Source organism: Gallus gallus, chromosome 12 (genome assembly GCF_016699485.2).
Source record: "Gallus gallus isolate bGalGal1 chromosome 12, bGalGal1.mat.broiler.GRCg7b, whole genome shotgun sequence".
Classification (NCBI taxonomy): domain Eukaryota; kingdom Metazoa; phylum Chordata; class Aves; order Galliformes; family Phasianidae; genus Gallus; species Gallus gallus.
In genome coordinates this window covers 11,977,449-12,000,897 of record NC_052543.1, presented here as the reverse complement: position 1 = coordinate 12,000,897, position 23,449 = coordinate 11,977,449, and the positions used below count along the sequence as shown (strand labels likewise).

At 41.8% G+C, this 23,449-nt stretch overlaps 1 protein-coding gene across 11 annotated transcripts in view; it reads right to left on the bottom strand.

Annotated features, from left to right (window-relative positions):
- Positions 1-23,449, bottom strand: part of PXK (PX domain containing serine/threonine kinase like) — a 32,182-nt gene that overhangs the window by 7,356 nt on the left and 1,377 nt on the right. For 8 of the 11 annotated variants that reach the window (XM_015293307.4, XM_015293308.4, XM_040646346.2 and 5 more), the window contains exons 2-16: positions 16,520-16,570; positions 15,813-15,860; positions 11,655-11,841; positions 9,687-9,764; positions 9,464-9,537; positions 8,844-8,918; positions 7,589-7,693; positions 7,324-7,425; positions 6,365-6,526; positions 5,421-5,538; positions 4,906-4,984; positions 2,884-2,932; positions 2,050-2,127; positions 1,532-1,618; positions 931-1,000 (exon numbers count right to left, since the gene is read on the bottom strand). In XM_015293307.4, the coding sequence (XP_015148793.1) occupies positions 931-1,000; positions 1,532-1,618; positions 2,050-2,127; positions 2,884-2,932; positions 4,906-4,984; positions 5,421-5,538; positions 6,365-6,526; positions 7,324-7,425; positions 7,589-7,693; positions 8,844-8,918; positions 9,464-9,537; positions 9,687-9,764; positions 11,655-11,841; positions 15,813-15,860; positions 16,520-16,570 (1,363 nt within the window). Of the gene's footprint in view, positions 1-40; positions 329-930; positions 1,001-1,531; positions 1,619-2,049; positions 2,128-2,883; positions 2,933-4,905; positions 4,985-5,420; positions 5,539-6,364; positions 6,527-7,323; positions 7,426-7,588; positions 7,694-8,843; positions 8,919-9,463; positions 9,538-9,686; positions 9,765-11,654; positions 11,842-13,228; positions 15,505-15,812; positions 15,861-16,519; positions 16,571-23,449 lie in introns of those variants that run through there. The other 3 variants (XM_046900072.1, XM_046900073.1, XM_015293309.4) reach the window with 2 other exon arrangements.

The following is a 23,449-nucleotide window of genomic DNA, read 5'->3' as shown; positions in this document are numbered from 1 at the left end:
AAGCTGTGATGCAAAACTCAACACAGTCAGACAAGACAGATTGTTGAAAACAGGCCAACTTTATTGACTGAAGACTCAATCCTGCTCCCGACGAAAACTTGGGAAAGATTCCCATTCATACGAACAGTGTTACTCAGACCCGATCTGAACAGAAAAGCTTTACAGTACATGTTATCAGAGGAGGTCCAAACACATAAAAAGCACAGTCAACAGTACTCCTCAATGGGAAACACTTCACTTCTGTTGCTTAAGCTGCTGGATTTCAGCGTCCAAATTCTGTTTTCCTTAAGAGCTGTGCTACTGCATGGATGGCACCTCATTCCTCCTTCTAAGAGATGATTTTTAGTCAGTTTCCTGTCAAGTTACTCTGACACCTAACTATTCCACGATATGCTGATTTTGGACACATTTCAACTCCATTGAACTGTTCAGTAGTACAGGCCATTCCTTTTAGCTACAGGAAGACCTGTCAAACACTCAGTCAGTTTTAGAAACTGACAATGAAGTAGCAATTTAAAAGATAACTATTTTCATTTCTCTTAATACCTTACTAAAGAATGCAGATCACCACAGAGTTTCTCTCTGAGGGCTGCATTAGCAAATGGTCCAAATAATCAATGCTATTATTACTCCTGTCAAATGCACTGAATAGAGTGATTTTTTTTTTCTTTTTTCTCCTTTTGAGGAATGGAATGCAGAAGAGAGGACACATTACTTTGTATCAGATAGCTGAAAATTTAGCTCTAGTGGTATCTCCAAACCCTCAATTTATCTCTTACTGAACACCAGAAACAGTTCTATCAGCGTTTGGTAGTTCAATATTATGATGTAAACTGATAGTGACCCCAGGCCTTTTAAGCCAGAAAACTATAGCGACAACGAAAACACTGACACAGCTGTGTAGAAGCAAGCTCTTCTCTCTGTAGTTACCTGAGTTATTTGAGTTGCTGTATTTTGCTGAGTGTTCTTCCGCACTTTCATAGGCAGAGCGTTTTGACTTCTTTAAATGAAGAAGAAACAGAAGGTGGGAATGAATAACCCCTTTCATGATGAAAATCAAGTTGACTCAGAATTTTTAACAGCCATCTGATGTATCGCACAAGGTTTATCAATGCCCAGCATCTCTCTTCCCCACCCAACACGTGTTGCTGCAAGGACAGCAACAGCAAGGCAGCACTGTGCTCAAGTGTATCCAGGCAAACAAAGCAACTTCAGTATGATCTGACTGCAAGGGAATTGTAGAAAACTGATGCAACAAAAAGGATGAGAAACAGATAAGAGTGCTGCAGAAAACTGGAAAAAAAAAGGGGGGGGGAGCTCTAAGACTTTCACTGGGCAGCAGGTGTTAGTTAAGCCTGTTTTCATTAAATAACCTCAAATAGGTTAAACAGTCACCAGTCATTTAGTGAGTGCCATCACTTAGCTACAAATAAGGAAGATCACAGGACTGAATACAGCAGCACACCTGTGGATGTTCATGTTACACACTGAATAATTTTCTGTGTGAGAAACCTATTTAAAGACTGTTTACCTTTCTTGCTAAGATCTTCCTTTTCTTTTTTTCTTCTTCGGAGCCGTGATGAGACTGAGCTCTTGTCAGTCTTCTGTGCTGGTGAATCTTCAAAATTAAGGAAAAAAAAGGAAAAAGAAAAAAGCCATGTTAAGATCCCAAGTGTTCTCAAACAAAGCATATGTTTGGGGTGCAAGAAAAAAAACCTGTAGTCACTTTGCACGTCCAATTTTCTTTTTTCATTTTTAACTCTTATCTTTATGGTTGCTGATAGAGCACAGAGCCTCATAGAGCAATTAAGATAATCCTTTAATTTAAGAGTCCCTGTGAAGCTGCACCACTCAAAAGAGTGTAATTCCATGCCTTCAACAGCTGTTCTACAGCTGCTCAATACCATATTTTTGAGAAAGCACATCTGTTGATGAAAACCCTTGTTACTCTGAAACTTTTGGAGTGAGTAAGAGCTCACTTTCCACATTTAAGAGATTAGAGGAAACGGAATGTCTCTAGGAAAGACAGTAAAGAAATGCAGAAGTTACCAATTTCTGTTCTTCTGTTAATCTCTTCTCTATGCATTCCTTGGACATTTTCAGTGCTTCTTTTAGCTTCGTAGGAATCTAATAAAGAATGGAGGAAAAAAACTCAAACAACAGAACATGATAAAGGAAAAATTTCACTGAACAAAACTCACCATTCATCTCACTATGCTGCACATCTAAAGATCCAACTTCTGACATTATTCCCTTAGTGGAGGAGAAAAAAAGACTCTAGATGCAAGTTTTCCACTCCAAACCTAGCGACCAATCCAACAGCTTGGACAAAGAAGCAGTGAATAATGGAAGGGATACTCTAACACCAAGGACAGATAACTACTTCAATATTCTGTTCACGTCCCCAAAGTGCCCTAAGTCTGACAACCACAGGACACTCGGCACATTTCTGCTTGAAGTGCCCTGGAGCAGCTCCCACAAATGGGAGCAGGATGTGGCTCCCTGGAAGTCCCAGCTCTGAAGCTGGCTATACAGTGCCAACAGTCTCACCGAGCAAAAAGAGCTCCCACATGCCTTAGTCGTTCGCTTCCTCTCACTGCAAGGTAGGCAGTTTACCTGTGCTCCTAAAGTAGAGCACCATAATCAGTCATACAAATTAGCTCCAGCACTACACTTGAATCACCCATGGGTCACACCGTGCCCCAATTCTAAGGATTGATATAGAATGCTCTCGGGTATTATTCAGCAAAGGAATAGAAATACTGATGTGAATCACTGAAAAGTCAAGTAAAGCCAGCTGTCCTCTACTGTTTATCCATTAATGCATAACCACCCACAACCTGGCACTTCCACAAACATCAGCAAATCAACATTCAACTCTACCTTAAACTGTGGTTTCTCAGAGTTTGTTAGCAGGACGTCACTGAATAATCTGCAAGTGAATGAAAAAAAGAAGGAAAAAAAAAGGAACATTATTTCTATGATACAGGCAGAAACACAGACAGAACACTGCTGATACTGTTCACCTAACTCTCTCCTCTTTCCCTTCTCTGTTCTCATCCCCACCTCACTGTCTGTTTTTATGCGTTTTATTATTATTATAACTTTTTATTTTCCAAACCCTGCTTTAAAGTTAGTAGCACTTACCGTCAGAACACAGCTACTACTGACAGCAGAGCTAGCAAGGCTCAAGGCAGAACTTTAAAAACTGAAAGAATGCCTGTAATTATCAAAGGCAGAGAAGGACTTCCCCCAAACAAGTGCCTTTTCCTTAAAGCTACACACATTCTTTAATGACCAAAGACTGCCAGGGACTACACAGCTACGCTAACAGTTTTACTCTCCCCTCCATGGCATCAGCAAGATCATAAGTGATTAATACTTTTCCATCCAAAACAAAGACACTAGAGGGCAATGTTAGTTTGAAAATAAATTAGTCCATATCCAGGTACTTTGTTCTGGAGAATGTGCTAGAAAACTGTCCTAGAAAAGGATCACAAGTCCAGCTCCAAGTTAAGTCAGTCATAGATTCCTGTTTCTGTTCACTACAGAAAATTATCACAGGTCCATACTAGACAGAACAAATCTAGAATCAAGTTTATAAGATCAGTAGTCCAAGAATAATTCTGAAATAAATCAAATCAAAAAGACAGAAAAAAAAAAGCTCATCTGTGCTCACAGAGCAATTTTCTGACCCTTTCTGATTACATATCCTTGCAAAGTTAAGTAAACTCATAGTTTACATAGAATGGCTTAATAAATATTTAAATTGCATTCCTTGCATTGCACAACATGATAAACATTTATGTGAAGAGTATGGGTATGAAGGACATGTCATACAATATCCTACATATCAGGTACAGCTGGGCATGGACTGTTTGTTCAACATCTTTTAACACCTATCTGTTCTTGTATTCAGCTTTCCTACAGAATTTCTCCACTCCTTATACTCTATTCTCTATCTCCTTCCTCCTCCAAGAGTAGAGGAAGGATGGAGTAGATGGAATAGGAGGTTGAGACACAACTGCAGCCACTCATCCCAACCAGGGAACACAACTCCTGGTGCTTGATACAAAGGCACTGCAATTTGTACGCTGCAAGATCAGACCCAGATTTAGGTATGGGCAATCTTGTCATTTATGAGGTCATGATTCTAGCATCTCATAGCAAGAAAAATCAAGCCCACCGGGAAATGCAATTCTATTCTCAGCTTGCTGATGACATGTCACAGCATGGTGACAGTCAACAACTTCCCTGGTAATACTGTCTCTTAGTTGCAGGAAAGGTGGCACTGTAGCCAGTATGATTTACAGCTCAGGCATGTACAGACATTGCTTTCTTTCTACATCCTAATATTTCTCCATTCCTGCCTTTACTACTCTGCTGCATCACTAGGAGGACAGTACGTAAGAAACTTTCTTCCATCCGTGCTCCACTAAGCCAGCCTTGGAAGAAACCTGACAGAACTTCTGCCTAACACTCTGACTCAGTCTAAAAGTTACTGCTGAGCAGAGCAAGAATCTATTTTACCATATGTCATAAGTAAACAGACAGCCAAACCTACTGAACTAGGTCTGGAAGGGACATACAAAAAGATTCCTTATTCTACATGACTTAAGTGATCCAATACATAATCTTAACCATGCCTGCAGTGCTTTAATAGCCAGATAATTGAAACCACAGCACCACACTCCAGCACACTGAGAGACAAAGAAATTTTAAGTGCGTACCTATCATATTCATAAGTGATGGCTTCTATGAAATCTGTCAATTTTAAATCATCATTTGGGATACACTACACATCCCTCAGAAAGAGGAACAAATCTTTCAGATGAAGAACAAGCAAAAAGATTCTCCCTAATTATATAATTATTATGAGCATAATACAAGAACATTAAAACTTACGGCATCTGTAAGAGCCGTGAAACAGTTGGCATGCCATTCTTCATAGCTTCACAAGTCAGAATGGATTCCAACACAGACACTATCAAAGAGAGAATAAGAACGGACACATTTTTGCACTGCAGGACAGCAAGCAATTTAGAATGAAAGTCTGACACTTTGTATTATGTTCCTCTAAGTATTCCATCAACTAAGTGGTGATGAAGCTTTATGACATGTGGTTTTTATTATAATGTTATTGTTACATGTAAAAACTTTTCAAGAATGTTAGACATGAGGCCAGGGGATCCAGACATCTAATTACTACGCACTGTTTTATCATTCAGTTAAAAATACGTCTGTATTTATATGCTACATATTTGAGGAAGAACATTTTCTATTTTTAAAAATCACTAAGTAACGATTCCCAGTCATGGGCTGTGAAGGCTTTAGGTTGCCATTTCAGAGCACTTCAACTTAAGCACAAGGTAAGAGTTCCCAGGAAGCTGAGGCTGCCACCGTCTTCATCGTATACTAACCAACAGAAACTGATGGTGCAGGAGGGAAGCTGTCTACTGGAATTGTATCTGGGGGTCTTCCATACGTCATTTCATACAGTAAGTGCCCAAAGCAATGTACATCAATGCCTTCTAAAGTCTGTAGAGGAAGAAAAGCGAAAAAAGTAAAAACACAACTTGCTAGAACTGTTTAGCTTATCCACAATTTCTTTTAAAACATGTAATAACATATTAGCAAGAAGAGTGGTCTTACATTTGAATATTGAAAAGAGGAACCATTAAGTTCCTAACCACAGCCTAACCCTGCACAACTTGAAGCTCAAATGAAATCTTCGCACCCCAAGCAAAGAAGTTACTGCTGTATTTCAGTTAGTGATGATGCAAGCAGGATAGCATTATAGTGTGTTCGGTAAAAATGTGTAAGGAGTAAAGTTTTTCTCATAGAGAGCAGTTTCGAGAACTGTATATTGATGCAAATCACAGCTGAGCACATTTTCCTAGCTAAGGCAAATAGCTGTACAAGCTAAGTTCCCAGACAGCACAATTTTTGAACCATGTTTAGACAGAAGTGGTTTCTTGTACTGGAGGAGGCTTAGAGCTTTGATGGCACTAGCAAGCTTGGACTAACTATGAACTTTTGATCGTTCCTTTGACAACGCAGTAGAACCTGTTTAGCAAGGTCAGCAAGCAGTTGTCTTATGATGCTCTACTTAATTTATTGCAATGCACATTTAAGAGTAAGGCAAGATGCTGGCTAAAAGACTGTGTGGCTACAACAGGGCAAATTTTGCTAAATAGTTTTGTAGGAAGATCATATTTTGCTGTATAAGCCTAAAATAAATAGGCACCCTTCAAATAAGCAAAAACTAGCTTTTAATAGCTAGGAGTCTACAAGTTCTCCACAAACTCAGGACGAGGATAAAGGGACGCGTAAGAGTAAGTTAAATTGATCTCCTGAAACTTACATTAATTTTTCGGAACTGTGAGAAGTACGATCGATAAAATGATGGAAGTCCCAGCAAGGAATTTTCTAGATCCAGTAACTTGCACGTGTCCCCATCCAACACTACATTGGCAGAGTGAAGATGGCCATACGGAAACCCCTTCTCATGCAAGAATTTTAATACCTGAAAAAAATCCAAGACAGAAGCACAGTCACAAGATGTCCTAATGATCTCAAGATCCCAAATGCTCTAATACAAAAGCAGATATGTAAAGTGAGGCCTCTAGTTTGGAATTCCTGCTAAACTTGATCTTCTATCTACTCCACCTTTGGCAGACTATCCATTCCCATTTCAACGGTAACATTTCTCAGAGAGCACATAGCTGATGCTATCCTCAAAGCAGACTCAAAGGCATTTCCCAAACAGACCTGGAAACTAAAAGTCACACTTCTACCAAATATTATCATTTAAAAGCCCACACATTCAGTGACAACGACTTTATGGCCCATTTTTCATAGGCTATGAATTACTTCTTTCCCTTTCACCCCAACTGGAAAAAACTTTGGTGAGGATAAAGGGATGCACAGAACCCAGCTAAACTAATTTTCTGAAACATGAGCACCTCTCTCCCACCTCAGCTGCACATGTAATAGCTGCCTTGTTATTTTTTCTTTCCTTTTTTTCCCCCCATCAGTCAGAACTAGCCTCATACATATCTAAATTCAGCTCCTACCAGTTCATATCAATTTACATTTAACTTTGAAGTCTGCTGCCAAAAAAATCTTGCCTGCACAGAAGTTTGTCTGTTTTTTCTAGTTATGTTGTTGGGCTCAAAAAAAAAAACAAAAACCCAAAACCTAAAAACAAGCAAACAAACACAACCAAATCAATCAATCAAACAAACAAACAAAAACAAAAATAAAAACCACCTCAAAAACCCACAGATAGACAAAGTATGATAAAAGAAAGCAAAAAAATACCTCTAATATTTGTCTTCCATATGTCTTTATCTGCTGTAGTTCAAGACCTTGAATTTTCTTAGGATTGCAATACTTCTTCAGGAAGGGATCTTTCGGTCTGGCCTGTAAAAGAATCACACATATCAAGTATCATGCTCAGAAAAGCCAGGAATTGTCTTCGTTTGCCCAGCAATAGATGGTAAACAGCTTCAGAAAAGACATACTATGGACATTCCAACAAATAGTCAACCATTTGCGGTGGGGGAAAATGGAGAGAAGATATTACCTTATAAATAAGGTCCTTTAGTGTCCCTTTTTCATTGAATGGTCTAATAAACAGTGCTGAAGATTCACTGGCAGTGGCAAAAGTGACTTTGTAAATATAGGGGTGCTACCAAAAGAAGAAAGTGTAGATAAGTTTCACGTGACAGATTCTGTAACTCATTTCTTCTTGATTCACAAGAAAGATAAGATCTGTCTGAATTGCATTTTAAGCAATAACATGGATTCTGCCAGTGACATTTGCCCAACTTATTCACTCTTAACTTAAAGTAAATACAAACTCCACAAGAACATTGTTAAACATTCACATAAAATCCAGAAAAATCCATTGTCTTTTTTATTAAAAAAGACAAAGACTGGCAGTTTAGATAAATGAAGAATCCATCCCAGTTAACCCTTAATGTGTGAGCAGCTTTACTGCAGATTTAAGCCATGCTAAGCTAATAAATTTATTCAGGGTTTTATACAACACAAGAAAACCCAGCATTAACAATTGTAACAGTTCTATGTCTTTAGAAATCAATATAACAACTTCCAGAAACACTGTGAAACCAAATGAGAAGTACATGTTGAAATAAATAACACATGCAACGTAACAATAATGCAACACATACACTAACTGACACTGCTAGTTAGGAAAAGACTTCTTATTCATACTTTATTTTAATGCATGAGCTTCAGTTTGTTTTGGGGTTAAACACCTGGTTGTCAGTCACTTCTAGTGTGGGCACCTTCCAAGTTTCTGGACAGCACACAGAGGTTTACACATTTGAAATACCATTATTTTCAGCCAGTCCAGTTTTTCAGAGATGCCTACTGGAGTCTTCATGTGGGAGTTTCATAATCTAGCACTGTACCTCTAACATGATCTTTCTGTCTAAAATTCAAAGAACCGACAAAATAATGACACTCATTCCTCTGCTGCCCAAGAACGTTCCCAGTATACTGGTTAGAGAGATATCCCAATAGCCTGAAAGTGTCAAGAAAATGAAATAAAAGCTCATGATCACACATTACAGCACCAGAAGAGAAGAATACAATTAGCCACAACTCTGAAAGCCAGGATTATTATTTGTGCTGAGAACATGTTACCTCATACTGTGTGGGAAACTTAATTAAGAAGTTCACACACCTTTAAATGAAAGCAATTCTAAAATTATAAACCATGTCTACTAAACTACATGCATTTTTGCAAGATCAGCCCTTGCAAGCACTTCTTTTGTGCTGGCACAATTTAAAGGTCTTCAAGTAATACTCACAGAACAGGAAGAAAGGAGTTTCACAGCATACTGTAAGTCTTTGTCAGACAAGTATTTATCAGGGCCAAGATCAGCCTAAAAATAAATAGGAAAAGAAAGGCATCACAATTGATGTTATATCCCATAACATTTGATCTATATTCTGCTCTTATAAATGAAGGCAAATGCTTCAACACGTATTTTGAAGTAAAGCAAGGAAATTCTATGTGGAAAAAAAAAGAAAGGACTGAATAAGGTCCTGGTTTCACAATACAAAGCATCTGACAGTACGTATTACTGCCTGCTTCCTCCCTGGTAGCTGACCCTTATTACTACCACTGACTGAGCTTTGCCAAGTCCCAACTGAGGGACTGTGTGCCCTGTGAAATGATAAAGCATCAAGCCCCACCTTCTTCCCATCCACCAGAACCACCTTCCCTTCTACCGCAGGTTTCAGCAATATCCACCCTCCAGCAAATCTCTCAAAGGAGTTTCCACACCACCCACCTACATGAGGGCTCTCAAGGCTTTCAGAGCCTGAACTCTTAATGCTAGCTGTCACTCCTATCCGGTAGCCAATACAAATGAAATAAGGCAAGTTCATTATGAAAGACTTGAGAATAAGATGAAAGTATACATACCCAGCTTAACATTAGCCGTTCCTTTGGTTGATTCTTTACCTTCATTAAAAAATATTTCTTACGTATTCGCCAACCTACAAGAAAAGAGTAATCACCAGTTTTAATTAAAGCCCTACTAAATCACATAGCTTACGTGCAGGACAAAGTTTGTAAGCAACGACAGTATTATGACAACTCATTGGAAAAAATAGAGCAAGTTTTTGTGCATGCATGCTCTTCTCACCTATATCTTTTAACGGTTCTACCACTTCCCACTTTGGCTCTGATCGGAAGAACATTGAAACATGCTGTAAGGCAATTTCTGGGGAGGAAAAAAAAAAAGAGACTATTTAATGTGATTTTTACATTATTAGGTAAGTTTCGATGCCAGAAGGAAGCCTGCAGGATTTCAGACTCAGTCAGCAAAATCACTTTAAGAAGAAATCAGATAAAACCACACTTAGAGGGCATTTGCATTTATAACCTGAGAACTCAAATCCACAGAGAAAACAGAAAGCACTGCCATCAGAAAACATGGCTTACTGAGTTTGCATTCTATTTCTACTAGACCTACATTCTCAAGTCCAAACCTAACGCTCATAGCAAAGACTTCCCACACGTGGGATACCCTACAGTAGATTGAAAACGTTTCTGCCGTATCTGTAAAAGTGCTACCTTGTAAACCTCCTTACTGTACATTTAGTAAGGTATTTTTCTAGTTATTGTGATCCAACATGCATTTCTGAGAGGAAAAGAAAGGAAAAAGGGGAAAAAAAAGATAAAAAGAAAAAGGAAAATAAAAAGGAAAGGACACCCTTCTGGTCACTGAGCTCTCCCACAGCTGGGAATACAACTGGTGTATTCATGAGCAGATTGGAGGGGAAATCTCCATGAGAAATGATGACAGCGGGGGCAGAAAGGGAATCATGCCAGCAAGGAGTTTTCTCAAACACAGCTTATCTTGGCTTAGGAACACAGCAAAAACCTAAGCATGCACCATATCTTTCTGCACATTAAACTTTTCAATCTAAAAATATGCTATGAAAAATAGAACAGTGCACTAAATGTCAGCTCACTGCACCAGTATTAAAAGATGACACACTGATGTTGTCTCCAAAGACCATAGGCAACTATCTCACTGCTACTATCCTCCCCACAACTTGGGGAAGGAAAAATATTCTTGATGAAAGCACTCGGAATTAACACAGAAGTCACGGTATCTCCTACAGGATTCGAACTGCTTGCTCAGCATTAGCCAGACAAACTGCATCCTTAAAGTTACTAATAATTTACATCTCCTCCACAGCTTATTGTAAGCATTCGGGAAACGTTCTTTGCACTTTGAAGTTGAAAACAGAACGTTACATAAAGAGAGAGCAAAAAGACAAGTAAAAAGGAAGCAGTAAGTTCCTGCTTGAGCAGGCTGTGCTTTTATGAAAACAAGCTTTGCATTCTGCAAAGAGTCAGTCTGCCTGGGAAGTAAATCTGCGGTGTGGGTTTCATGAAGAGAAAGTTTTTTGGTCTATCAGACAAATTCTAGCAGTTTCCAGTGGCTGAAGCCAGAGAAATTTAAAGGAAAGACATTTAATAATGAAGAGAACTGATCACTGGTTCATCATTTGAAGGGCTGCAGTGATTTTCCACTTGAGGGGGGGAGGAAGGCATTCACTCAAGCCTTGAAAAAAACATCAAACACATCTCAAACAATTAGTTGTACGAAACATCACAGCCCGAAGTGGCGGTGAGAGCTACGCAAGATGACAGCAGCTGTTTCTGTTGATTTGAAACATATAAGAACCATTATGAATGCAAGATTCTCTGTTCAAAAGATCAGCAGTGAGAGCAACCTGCAGAACTGACCAGCTGGTTTACCCCTGATAAACAAATAACTTCCAGACACCAACCCCCCCATTCGCCACCAACTGTGGAAACAGATTTCAGTTTCATTTCCCCCCTCCCCTCCCTCAGGTTCACATTATATAGATGGCAATTTAAACACTTGGATTTAGCTGTCACAGCACAACTCATTCACAGACATAGGTAAGCACTGCTATACTGTGCGTGTGATTATATACGATGGTTGTGATGGTCGTTCCCCCCTCCCTCTGCTGCAACATGCTTCAGTGTAAATCCCCACCAGCACAGCTGAAGACACACACACACACACGTGCTGCAGTGAAGCTGTAATGCACTTTTACAGTTCCCCACTTACCAGTGTAGTTTACAGAATAGCTGTTTGGATCCAAGAACTTTTTTACCAGTTCACAGTTAGACAGTAGGTGATGGGAAGTAATCACATCGAGATAGGCCTGGAGTCCCTTCTGTCTTTCTGCTATGAATTCACGCTCCATATTTCCGATCAATTTTTTTGGAGGAAGAGGTAGACTTAGAGATGAGATCTTAAACAGAGAAAAAAAATTACTAACAGCACTCTTAAAGTGCCTCACTTTATGATGTAAACTAACAATGCAGAAAGTAAGACTCCTAGCAGCGAACTGACTACTACATAATTCTTTCCACACCACATATATGTAAGCTCCTATGTTTTGTTTCAAAGTACTGTTATCAGGGAGAGGCAGCCAGACAATAGCTTGCATCCCAGTGAAAAGAGCTTCATAAATGGAACAACACTGAAAACATGAGGACATCAATTTTTGCTGGTGGGTCATGCATGTAAGATCACTGCACAGAGCTTTCAGACTCTAAATGGCTGCATCTCAGCCAAATTCTATTATACACCTTTGTGCACACACCTTATCACTTTCTCCTGGCAAGATTTATGCTTTCTTATTTAAAGAAGCGCAGATTAACAACTTTCCTCTTGCCTCTGCTGCTTTTATGGGTAATTTAAAGCCCTTATTGTCAGTATATCATATCCATAACTTCAGTTACAGTGCAACTTTTCCTCCTTTTCTGAATTTGCTGCTGTGCATTTTTTAAATTGCTGTATAACTTTCAACTCAGAAACTGCTGCAATCCACCGGTGGGCAAACAGTAGCTGTTTCATGTCGATGTGGGAACCAAAATTTCAGATAAAATCAGAGAAATGCTTTGGAACAAATGAAGAACTGTGCAGGAGCCCAAAGCGTTATGTAGGTGAGATCAAAGAGATCATCTTTAGAAAACAAGCGTAGGCTGCACACTGTTTATATTTAATTACATCACGTGAGTTGCCACAATCAGTGTTTGACGCTGCTAACACACGACTGTCCTGCAGAGCTAAGCACCTGCCTGGGATACGCTGAATCTCCACGGGAGTTATCTTTGAGAAACGTGCATCACAGGAATCAAATACATTCAGTGCAATAACCCCCACCTCCAAAGCAAACAAGTCACCGAGGGAAAGGCAGGGGGGCTTCAACAATCCTCATTTTAACCAGTGGAGAAAGGAAGGATCAGTTCAACCAACTGTGGCAGAGGCTGCATTCTCTTTCCTTTTTTCTTCCTCCTTTTGAACCCATGAGCTGCTTCCCCCCATCAAACCCTGGTACTGCCTCTGACTGTGAACCACAGGCTGAAAAAGAATGACAACTCCATCATTATTGCAGATGTTAACCCAAATCATCCTGTCCACTGAGCTTTCATTACAGTTCTTTTACACACCCTGGGGGAAAGGAAAAAAGCATCTGGGAATAAACCCCAGAGCAACAACGCACCACTTACAACCTGCAATTCACCAAATCAGCTCTAACACCACAGGCATGCAAGGCCCGCATTTGGCAGACTGCTCCTTCAATTCAGCAAAGCTTCTAAATAGAAACTAAATGCACTTCTGACATTACTCACTTGAAAAGCACGTCCAGTCATAATCACCTTTATCTTCTTGACCTGACAGCTCGCTACCATCAGAGAGAAAAGGACCTGAGTTCACATGTTTTCAAACCACTACTCCTTTCCCCCCCTCCAATAAACCTCACATCTGCTATTTTTCAGCAGAAAGCAGCATTCACCCCCAGGTTTTTGTAGTTATCTCCAAAAGCCAGAGCACAGTGAGAACACCACCACAGCCCCCACCTCGCTGAGGTCCTGACCTTCCCAGCACACAGTGGCTCTGGATGGGCTGTGCCATAGTAGAACCAGGAACTTTTCTTATCTTCAAGCCACAGCCTGCTCAAAAGCTGCAATAAAATGCTTCACAAAAGCCAGATGTCTTGCTGTAAATCCTGTACCTGGTGTTCACATAATTTTTTTTTTTTTACTGCTTTTGGAGGCTGCAGGTTTTTGTTTGTTTGTTTTGTTGTTGTTTTAATCAATTTCAACATGCACAAGATGAGGGTTCACATTGTTTATAAACAAGTCATGGGACCCGAGGACTGTGACGAAATACTGTTGCTTAGAGTTCTGGATGAAAAGAACTGAGGAATGCTGCATGTCTTAATGGATCAGAAAACTTCAGTGCCAGCACCTCAGAGCAATTTATAAAAAAGCTTAAGAACAGAACAGTGGGGGAAAACTGCAATTTAACATGCTTCTCATCACCTATTGTCTGCTGTCTCCCAAGCCCGGTCTGAAGGAGCAGTGGTGGTTGTCAGAAGCAGAGCTGCGCAACCGTGGTAAAGGCTCTAAATTACCTCTGCTGGGCTGAAGAATGACACCTAAGGCAGCGTCTCTACAGCAGCCAGAAAAGGCTTTCTCCAAGCAGAGATGCATCTTTGCTTTCCAGAATGTAAAAGCAGAAAAATGCAGGAGCTGGAGATTGAGGGAGTGTCCAGTAGTTTTCACTGAAGGAGATGAAGAGCTAATGAAGGTGACTTATTAATTTAGCTGCCCTCTACATATCATTATATCTAACTTAGAGAGGAATGTCCTGATGATTCATTTTGATCTGTCCTAATATCCAAGGAGCTGACATTGTTGTCCCAGATCTCAGTACGTTGTAGCCGCAAACTCTTTCCCTCATTTCAAATTCTTCCAAGGCCCATACTGCAAGTTCTACCAAATACTTCCCAGAGCCCTTCACTTTTATCATTCACCTCTGCCTCAGATGCAAAGGCCTCTTTCTTTACTACATCATATGTAAGCTATCTACCTTTGCTTACCACGCCTTCCACCTAAATTTGAAGTCAAATACCCGATGCCTTTTCTAATAGACCTGGCTCACGTGAAAGTTAAGTGAGAAGGTAACAAAGCCTTGTAATGCCTTAATATTCTGTTCCCCACAGTTAAGAGGAACTTGTTGTAGAAGATTAAAAAAAGAACTCTCCATCTTCTCTCTAAAGCCTTCTCAAAATTGTTTCTCTGCAATCTCCACCAAAACTTGGCAGTGGTGAAGACTCCAATGAGCACTGTATGCTCACTGTGCTGACCAGCACCACTTCGTTTCCTTGTGTTCCCATGAGTGCTTATCTAATCTTCACTCTTGCATTTGTTTGGAGCAGTAGACACCTTTGTACTGCATTTATTCAGTACATCACACAGGTTTCTAGGCCAGGACAAAAGTTACCGTGTGCTGCTGCATATTCAGTAAAATAATTACACAACTCAGCCACATTGCATCTACTGAAGTACAATCATTTAGCCCCTCCATCCACCTTCTAATCTGCTTCAAATGGTTCCCATCCCATCAGAGTACACAACTCAAAAACCCAACATGTTTTTGCTCACAGAGGCTCATCTAGCAGATAGATGATTTGGTTTGGTTGGAGGTGAGGAGGGGAACAAAAGCTGTATTCAGCTCCTGAATTCACACATTTAACGGGGGGCAATTAGTCACACAAATCCACCCTCAAATCACAGTGTCACTTTTTATCTTGCTTTCCTAGTCCTATGGAAATCCCAAGTGACAAGTTTCACTCCTGTATATGCCAGCTCACCCCCCTTCTCCCAAACACACTCACGTCCCTTGCATTTTCCCACACCAACTAAAAAGAAATAATTGTCCTAAAAAGCAAAAGAAAACACACAGTAAGTCCAGTGTTTAACTAAGGAACACTTCCCAGAGATACAGAAATCCATCACATGATAAGCAGCATCTGGAAGTGCTTTTAGACCAATATAAATAATGAGACACATAGCACTTCAGTGCTGAGTTTATAAGGTTCGTATGTGCCTTGGCTTTCCTCGAATCAAAGGAGGAACAAATAATAACACACCAAACCGGAACAAGCTGCAGTACTGAAGGGACAGATTCACTATCTGCCAGTCTCCACCATTTCTGTGTAAATCGGTGCTATTGATGCTGAAATTATAATTTTATAAGAGAAAAGCTGAGAGCGAGAAGCGTGCATTCGAGTTACATTTGACATCAGTTTACAGCTGTGCAAATTTCTATTTTTTTCTTCACTGTAACATAGAGAAATATCACAAGCCATGTCATACGTACATCCTTTCAACTGACATTTTATATTCATGTATCAGGGGTAAAACTTACCTGCAAACTATTATTAAGCAGGTCGAAGTCACTGTATCGCCTCACAATCTGCAAGATAGAAAGGTGAGTTGAGGAAACACATCCCTTTTCTCATCACGATTTTACCCTTCTTCCACCCATCGGAGAGATGTATTTCCCATTTGTATTCCCCCTCCCTTCATCTTTTATCCATTTTTGTACAAATGTGTAACTTCTGGATTTATGACGTGCTGCCAGAGCACAGAAAAGAGTTTTCAGTGACATCTTGACCAGAATAGAACTGCAGGTCTGAATATTATTCCAAACAGCTTTCCCAAAAATATTTGTCAGCGGTTGCCTGCAAACAGCGCACTTGTGCTATATTAGAAGCAATAACTTTTCATGACCACCTTCATCTCCACTTCTAGGTTTTATTGGCTGTGAGTTAGCATGGCTGTGATTTTAGCACCGAGGAAGGCAAACTGGCATTTGAAATTTAAAAATGAGTGGTACCAATGCACAGTAATCACACCATGACAGAGACTGCTCCTGTTTTCCTGGGACATTTACATCAGCAGAGCCTTCTGCAGCTGGCAATAACACTTTCTCAGCTTTTGACCGCTCAAGTACTTCATGTTCTCAATTTAAATCACCACTTCCCTCTCCAGTTCATATTTCAGAAGCTAGAAAGAGCCTCTCAGGAAGAATTTGAAGCATCATGGTTCACAAACTGGAGTTTAAGAAATTACCTGCCAACTGTTTTCCGCTGAAACTCCTCTCTGAACACGGATTATGTATTCCTAGTAAAAGAAAAAAGCTATTAGGAATTAGAACTAATGAGCTGAACAAAGTTATTAGATACAGCTCCAAGTATGACCACCTCCCAGTTAGGAAACGCTCAGAAGCAGAAAATTCAGATCCAGATTTTAAGCTTCAAGGTGAAGACACGTGGCCAGCTGCTCCCCCTCTGCCGTGCAGAGGTCCAAGAGCTTGCAGGATGAAGTACTCAACACTGTCCTTCACTTAAGGAAAGAGCATACTCAACAATGAGAAATTCAGCCTCTGGTCCTGGGGAATTACTGTCTCAATCACTGCAGGACCCACTGCCATCCTATCAGCTGCCCAACTTCTCATTAGTGCAGTGTGATAAAGGTTACCACAAAGGTCTGCGTAACTCGGACACACCAGTTTCTCAAGACGGCAATTCTTCATTTCTAGGGCAAACTTAATGCTACTTACTTATACATTAAATATGCAGATATATCCAAATCTCAGCCAACCTCCTTCAGATTTTGAAGACTGAAAATCCTCCCACCACCATCACATTCATAAAGCACAACTCCCTGCCTTTGTGCCAGGCGGTGTGTGAGCACCCTGCCAGCCACCGCCTGCAGCACACACACATCACATGCTGAACCATTTGCTATTCAGGTTCCATGACTTCACTCAGCCCACTACAAACTTTCAAACCTTCTTTACGTGAGTGCTGAGTGATCTTTCAACTTCAGTTTTGCAGAAACAGAAAGGCCAGAGCAGAGCATTATGCACCACAGTTTCTTCAGATATTAAAGTTAATGATGCGTTCCAAACTACCATGAAGAAGCAATGAAGAAATAAGGAAAAGAACAAAGACACTCCCATCACCTTGAGTTTTTATGCCCAACTTGTCCACTATGTAACAATAACTGCACCTACACGTCTGGCCTGTACCTGCATTCCCTACACGTCATCCAAACGAGAGCTTCATCCAGAAGTGGTACACATTCAGCTTTGCAGTTAACAGCTCCATACGGGCATTTAAGAGTAACCTCTTTCAGGTACAATGAAATGTCTTCTGGTTTTGGAAGCTGCCTCTAAGACCACACAGAACTAATTCTTCTCTTCCAAATGAAACCAAGGTAAAGGCTTGTGGACTGAAGAACAGAAACGTACCAGAGAATCCCAACAGAGGGGAACACATCAGCCTCAACTAATCAGGATTTATTTACTGGAGTTTTCTTCCAAAGCACAGTGCTGCTCAGGCAAGAATGCTATTTATTTCATTTTCCAAACCCATTTAACATCCCCTTTATCAGTAACAGCTATCAAATATCCATTGCAATTTTGAACCACATATCCTTGAGAACAAATTCAAGAGCAGTAAGCACGAAAACCAAAGCCATGTAAAATGCTCAGTATCCCAGCAGCTGAGATGGAAGTGACAGAAATGGGGGTGGGCACTCAGTGCCCCCGGAGGTGTTTGAGAACCACCAAGACATAGCACTGAGGGCCATCGTTATGGGCACGGCGGGGCTGGGCTGGAACTAAATGTTCCCAGATGTCTTCTCCAACTTTAAGGAGTCTATGAAATCCAAGATGTCACAAACCAAAGCGTGCAACTTTGATACTAGAATTAAAGGGCCCATATTCAGCAAATCGCCCTGTCGTGCTCTCCGCATTCTCTCTGCATTCTCTCCTGTTACCCATTTGACATTACTACTATTTTCCTGCAAAACAGGAAGCACGAATCTTCACAAATGGTAACAAAACCCCACAGAGTTGAAATTCCAATTCAACCCACAGAATCACGTTTGGAAATGTGACACGCGGACACGTGGAAACGGACACATGGAAACCAAGACCCACAACTAAAGTTACCTCTCCCTAACTGACTTTCCCTATTCTGTGACTGTTACTGCATTTTGGGAAGTAGGAAGAGACTGTTTCACTCGTCGCCAAAAAAATGCAGCAACTGCTTATTCAGCAAGTCTCGAAGGAACATGGGCTATTTCTCCAAAAAACCCACACCAGGGATGATTCACCACGCTCAGCCATTCATCTCTTCTCGTATTCTGGAAGCAGCAGAACCATTGCCCAATCCCTTGCAGCACTCCCTCATTACCCGGCCGTGAACCTTCTCTGCCGTACTCCACCAGGCGCTCTCAGGAAAGCAGAGCGCACCATTCATTAACTGACTGTCAGGGCATCCTGTGCATGCTTCTGCTCTGATCAATACCACAGTGCTGCTGCTCAGCACGCTGATAAACGGCTCTCTCATTTCCTTCCCTGCACTCAGATCTCATTTTCATGGGAAGATTGTATTACAAAAACACGATGGGGACACAACTGTTTTTTCCACAGCGTTCTCCCACCCAGTTCTGCTTGCGTGCCCTAAAGCATTAATGGAGTACCTCGTTTATGTTGTACAGCAAGAGAACATCACTGCAACAAGAGAGCATCACTCTGTAAAGTGGCTGTTAGCTCTGTACTGAGAAGACAGGTCCCGGCACACTCCTCTATCAGTGCTGAAGGCAATGAAGAATTGGCACTCAGCACCACTTGGCCAATGTGACCAATGACAACACCTGAATGGTCCTCTGTTTTGTTTCCCAAAGCTGATGTGAACAAAAGCCAAAGAAAATCTATAATAGAGAAGCCATAATAAGACAGACAGTCCCACTGCCAGCACTCGCCCCAGTTACACATGACCAGGAGAACGTGGGATGCGGAGTTCCTGAGAGAAGTTGCCTCCATGAGGTGATGAGATCGTTGTGGGATCACCAACCAGCACTGCCAACAGATGTCTCCACAGGGCCAAAGAAGAGCTTCCAGCTCTGCAGGAAAAGGCCTCAGCGTACAAAAGGTGTCAAATCCTGCTCAGAAAAATATATGGTTTCCAGCAATTTTAGACTGAGGTGGTCCAATGTCAATGGGACAGAGACTGTGCCCAGAGGGAAAATGCAGGTGTAACAAGACAGACACACTGTTTGGCTGTATCATATAGAATAGATAAACCTGAATTGGAAAAGGCTACCAACTATCTGAGCTCAGTCCTGCTGAACATGTTGTGTATTTAAAACCAGGTTCAGCGAGGCCTAATTTAGCTCCACTTTCCCTCGAGTCATGCAGAAATTCCCACGATGTCTTCACTCCTACATGAGCAGCTCAACATTTTTTCCAGGACTCAGTTTACCAATGGACTTCACAAAGACCTGGCAGCTGCCAGATGGCACAGACAGGCCCTGGCTCTTGGAACAAGAGAGGCAATGACCAGCAGCCAACATGTGGGTCCCACCGCAGAGCCTCTCCTCTAACCCCAACCCTGAACCCATGCAGTCAGCTCTGAATGTCCACTGCTTTGCTCAGCATTGCTGAGCCAGTTCCTGCCACCAGCTCAGTTTGCCAGCAGCAGTTCAACATACGTATTTACACATACACTTAAAGATGCCAAGCAAAGCACTTTTACCTATTGGATAATTTCCTGCTGCTCTGCTAGACAAGAAAGAGGAAAACAGTGTTGGGAGAAGGGAAAGCCGTGTGACCCCAACGTGTCAAAACGTTTAACACTGTTGTTTATCACCTTTCCTAGTTAATAAACAGAAAGCAAATGGAAGAGAAGGCTTTTGTAGAGATGAAATCAGAAAAACCAAATGGTGCAATGAGGGGTTCGTATAATAAAAAGTAGAACACCTCTGGCCAATATTGGGTAATACTTTCTGTTTTCCCACAAAAATCATCTCTCCATTTCTGGCTCAGGACAGTCAGCCTATTTCACAGACCTCTGCTCTACATCTGTGTAATCCAACAGGCTTGAAAAGCCGACCACTATAGAGATCCAGGTCACCTTCAGAACACATCAACTGCAAGTTTGAAAGGGCTTTATTTTATAAGCATTAAAGAGAGGAAAGCCTAATGAAGCATGAATGCAATCCCTGCGTAAGCAAGCTGCACTGAAACTATTTCTAATAAGAAGCTCTTTTAAGTGTTTACTTAGAAAATCTCCCATGTGAAAAGCAGCAACAGAATGAGGCAAACTGCTCAGCTCGGTGCTCCCCGCGGGGCAGAGTCCTCCCTTAGCACAGCACACACTGCACCGAGTGCTCACCTGCACTGCACGTGTCTGGGGATGTCACACAGTTCCACGGTGGCTGTGTGGCTTTGTGGCAGTGTGAGCTGCTCAACAAGGACGGCTATGAAGTAGGACGACTACTGGAAAAATAGGACACGCATTTACATGTCATGAAATGTACTGAGCAAGAAAAGCTCCGGGGAGGAACAGGAGAAACAAGGGCAGCCAATGTGCTGCAGTGCCACGGCCTCTGTCAGAGAGGGAAATGCACTGTACTTCCTGGGAAAGACTCAGCACTCAAAGACTACAGTGCAGGGTCTCTAAGGAGGCAATATTCCGCCTGCAGCCCGTGCAGATGCCATCCTCACTCAGCACGCTCACTACTGGAAACCATAAGGTTGGAATACCCTAAATAATCTGTGATGAAACCACTCCCATTTTCAAGAACAGGTCAACCTCACCAAACGCTACAGGGGATCTGTGTATCCCAGCGCCCAGTGAGCGAGCTCTAATAGCTCCCTGCCCAAAGTCGTCTCTAAAGGTAATTTTAGGAAGTTGTTTTTCAAAGCGAAGGCAAACACGGAGAGATTGAACTCCTTGTAAAGCAGATGGGCAAAGTCCTCCGCAAGCTTTTAAGATGATGCTAGAGTTCCAGAAATAGAGGGCACCATTGTTTGCTGCACAGGAAAAAAAGAAAGGAAATAATACAGGAAAAACATAAACGCTTTCTGAAGCATCAGCAGTCATCTTCACTCGTGGAGAATGAAACGCTCTGGGAGCGTGTTGCAAGAAGGATTCATTTCAGCTCTTTGCTTCCAAGCGCTGTTCACACAGTGATGGACTGGAGCAAAATTGGCCGTCTGGCTCCTTCGATCTCAGTGTGAAACAGAATGAAAAGGGAAAATTGCTTTGGAGAAGAATGAAGGGACGTTTAGAAGTAGTGGTTTTACTACTTTGAGGTGCTCTGAAATGTGTATGTACAGATGTGCCATACATCCAGGCTATTGTGGAAGCATGCAGCCGCCTACCAAAGCTTACAGAGAAAGCCACCTTTAAACGGGGAGCACACAGAGCAAGAACTGCAAGATGAAGCAATTTCAGTAGCGAAAATGTATTAAAGCTTTGGTGCTGGAAGTGTCTCCCTGTTGTCAGAACACATTTGGCACCACGAGGAGATGCCTGCAAACGGTTTCAAACAGTGGATGTCATCCCGCTCCCACTGAAGTCAAGGAGTGCTGCGGCGACAAAACAACTTCATTCCCTGCAAAATGGCTGTGCACGGCCCTGCCAGGAGCACGAACCCAGCCTGCAGGAGGTGCCCCGCAGCCACTCGTGTCGCAGTGACACTCAGTAGCAGAGAAAAGGTGTTGTTCCCACCTTCAGCCACCCCTGAAGGAAACACACAGAATGACAGACGCCGCTGACAATGTCTCTGCTGCCACGCAGAAGCACAGAGATTACACAGCTCAGATGTACCAACGCGAGTTAAGAACTTCCAGCTCTTTTCTCTTGGAAAAGAACAGAGAGCTCGTGAGCAAACCACAGCGTTCTGCAGCTGCTTTCCTCGAGCTCTAAAAACAACAGAGGGGATTGCCGTGCTCTTACTAAGCAAGAAGTTCAAACCCTCGAAAGAACACTGCAGCTCCGAGCTCTGCCCCTCCCCGGCTTTCTGGACAGCCCAGGTACTATGCTGTAGTTTCAAGTTTTACTTTCAGTTTTATTTTTCAGCTTCATCTTCACCCCCAGGAAAGAGAAACTGGGTGCCTGCCAAGCGCAGCCCTTGACTCAGTGCCATTCGGTTTATATTCACTCATTCTGTTGCATCAAACCTAAACTAACAGAAGCTGCTCAGAACAATAGAGAAGCGAGCTATTCAACTGACACAAACTCTGGTCTTCTGCTGGGTGTTTCACGTGTCCACAGAGCCCTTCCTGAAATTCCCCACCTTTTCCTTCACTGGTTGCTCAGAACACGGGCTATTTTCAACACCAAGCAGGTGGAGACTTAGTTTTACAGATGTTTTTAGGGGGATAAAGAATGGAATAGGCCTACGTCTTGTTAGGAAATCACTTGGAGGTGGGATGGGGGACAAAACCAAAGAGTCAGTGGCAACATACTTCCTTCCAACTATAACATAACAAACTGCAACAGTCCTCACGTCCCTCAGAAACACTTCTGCTATACCCCACCTGCTAGATATTTCTTAGAGAGGATTCATTTATGCACCTCTTCAAGCAGAAGGATCTATTGGTGGGATTATTAATACCAGCCAAGACCAAACAAGAGACAGCAATACCAGCAATAATCACTCAGACACCGGGGACGTAAGCTGAAGGGTTCGAAGTGACAAAACACTCAACTGACATCACGTAGGAACGCAGGGCTCCGTTACAGCTTCCTGCATTTGGTTATCCCACACTGCCATTCTATAAACCATCTGTGCTACAGACACTTCAAACCATCTTTCAACTATCAACAGGGCTTCTGCAGTAAAACAAACAATTACTAATAGATGTATCTTAGAGACAGACTTTAAATCAAAAGGCGCAGTGCTTCAGCGCTCTGCTATTAACAAAAGATCAGAACAAGTCAGTTGAGGTTTCTTTCTGAACATCCATTAGTAACAGAGTACAGAGATGGAAGGTGAGGGGCTGACATTTACCATCAACCTCAGCCAAGGCAACAAGCACACGCTCTGGACTGAAAGCCTACCTCCAAATACTCATTCTAAAAGGATTTTGTGCCATTTTCCCCCCCTAATCAGACCTACACAAGCCAAAGGAACACAACAAGCTGCTACCACCACTTGCAAAGAAGTGCAACAAGCTTCAATAAGAATGAGTTAACAATG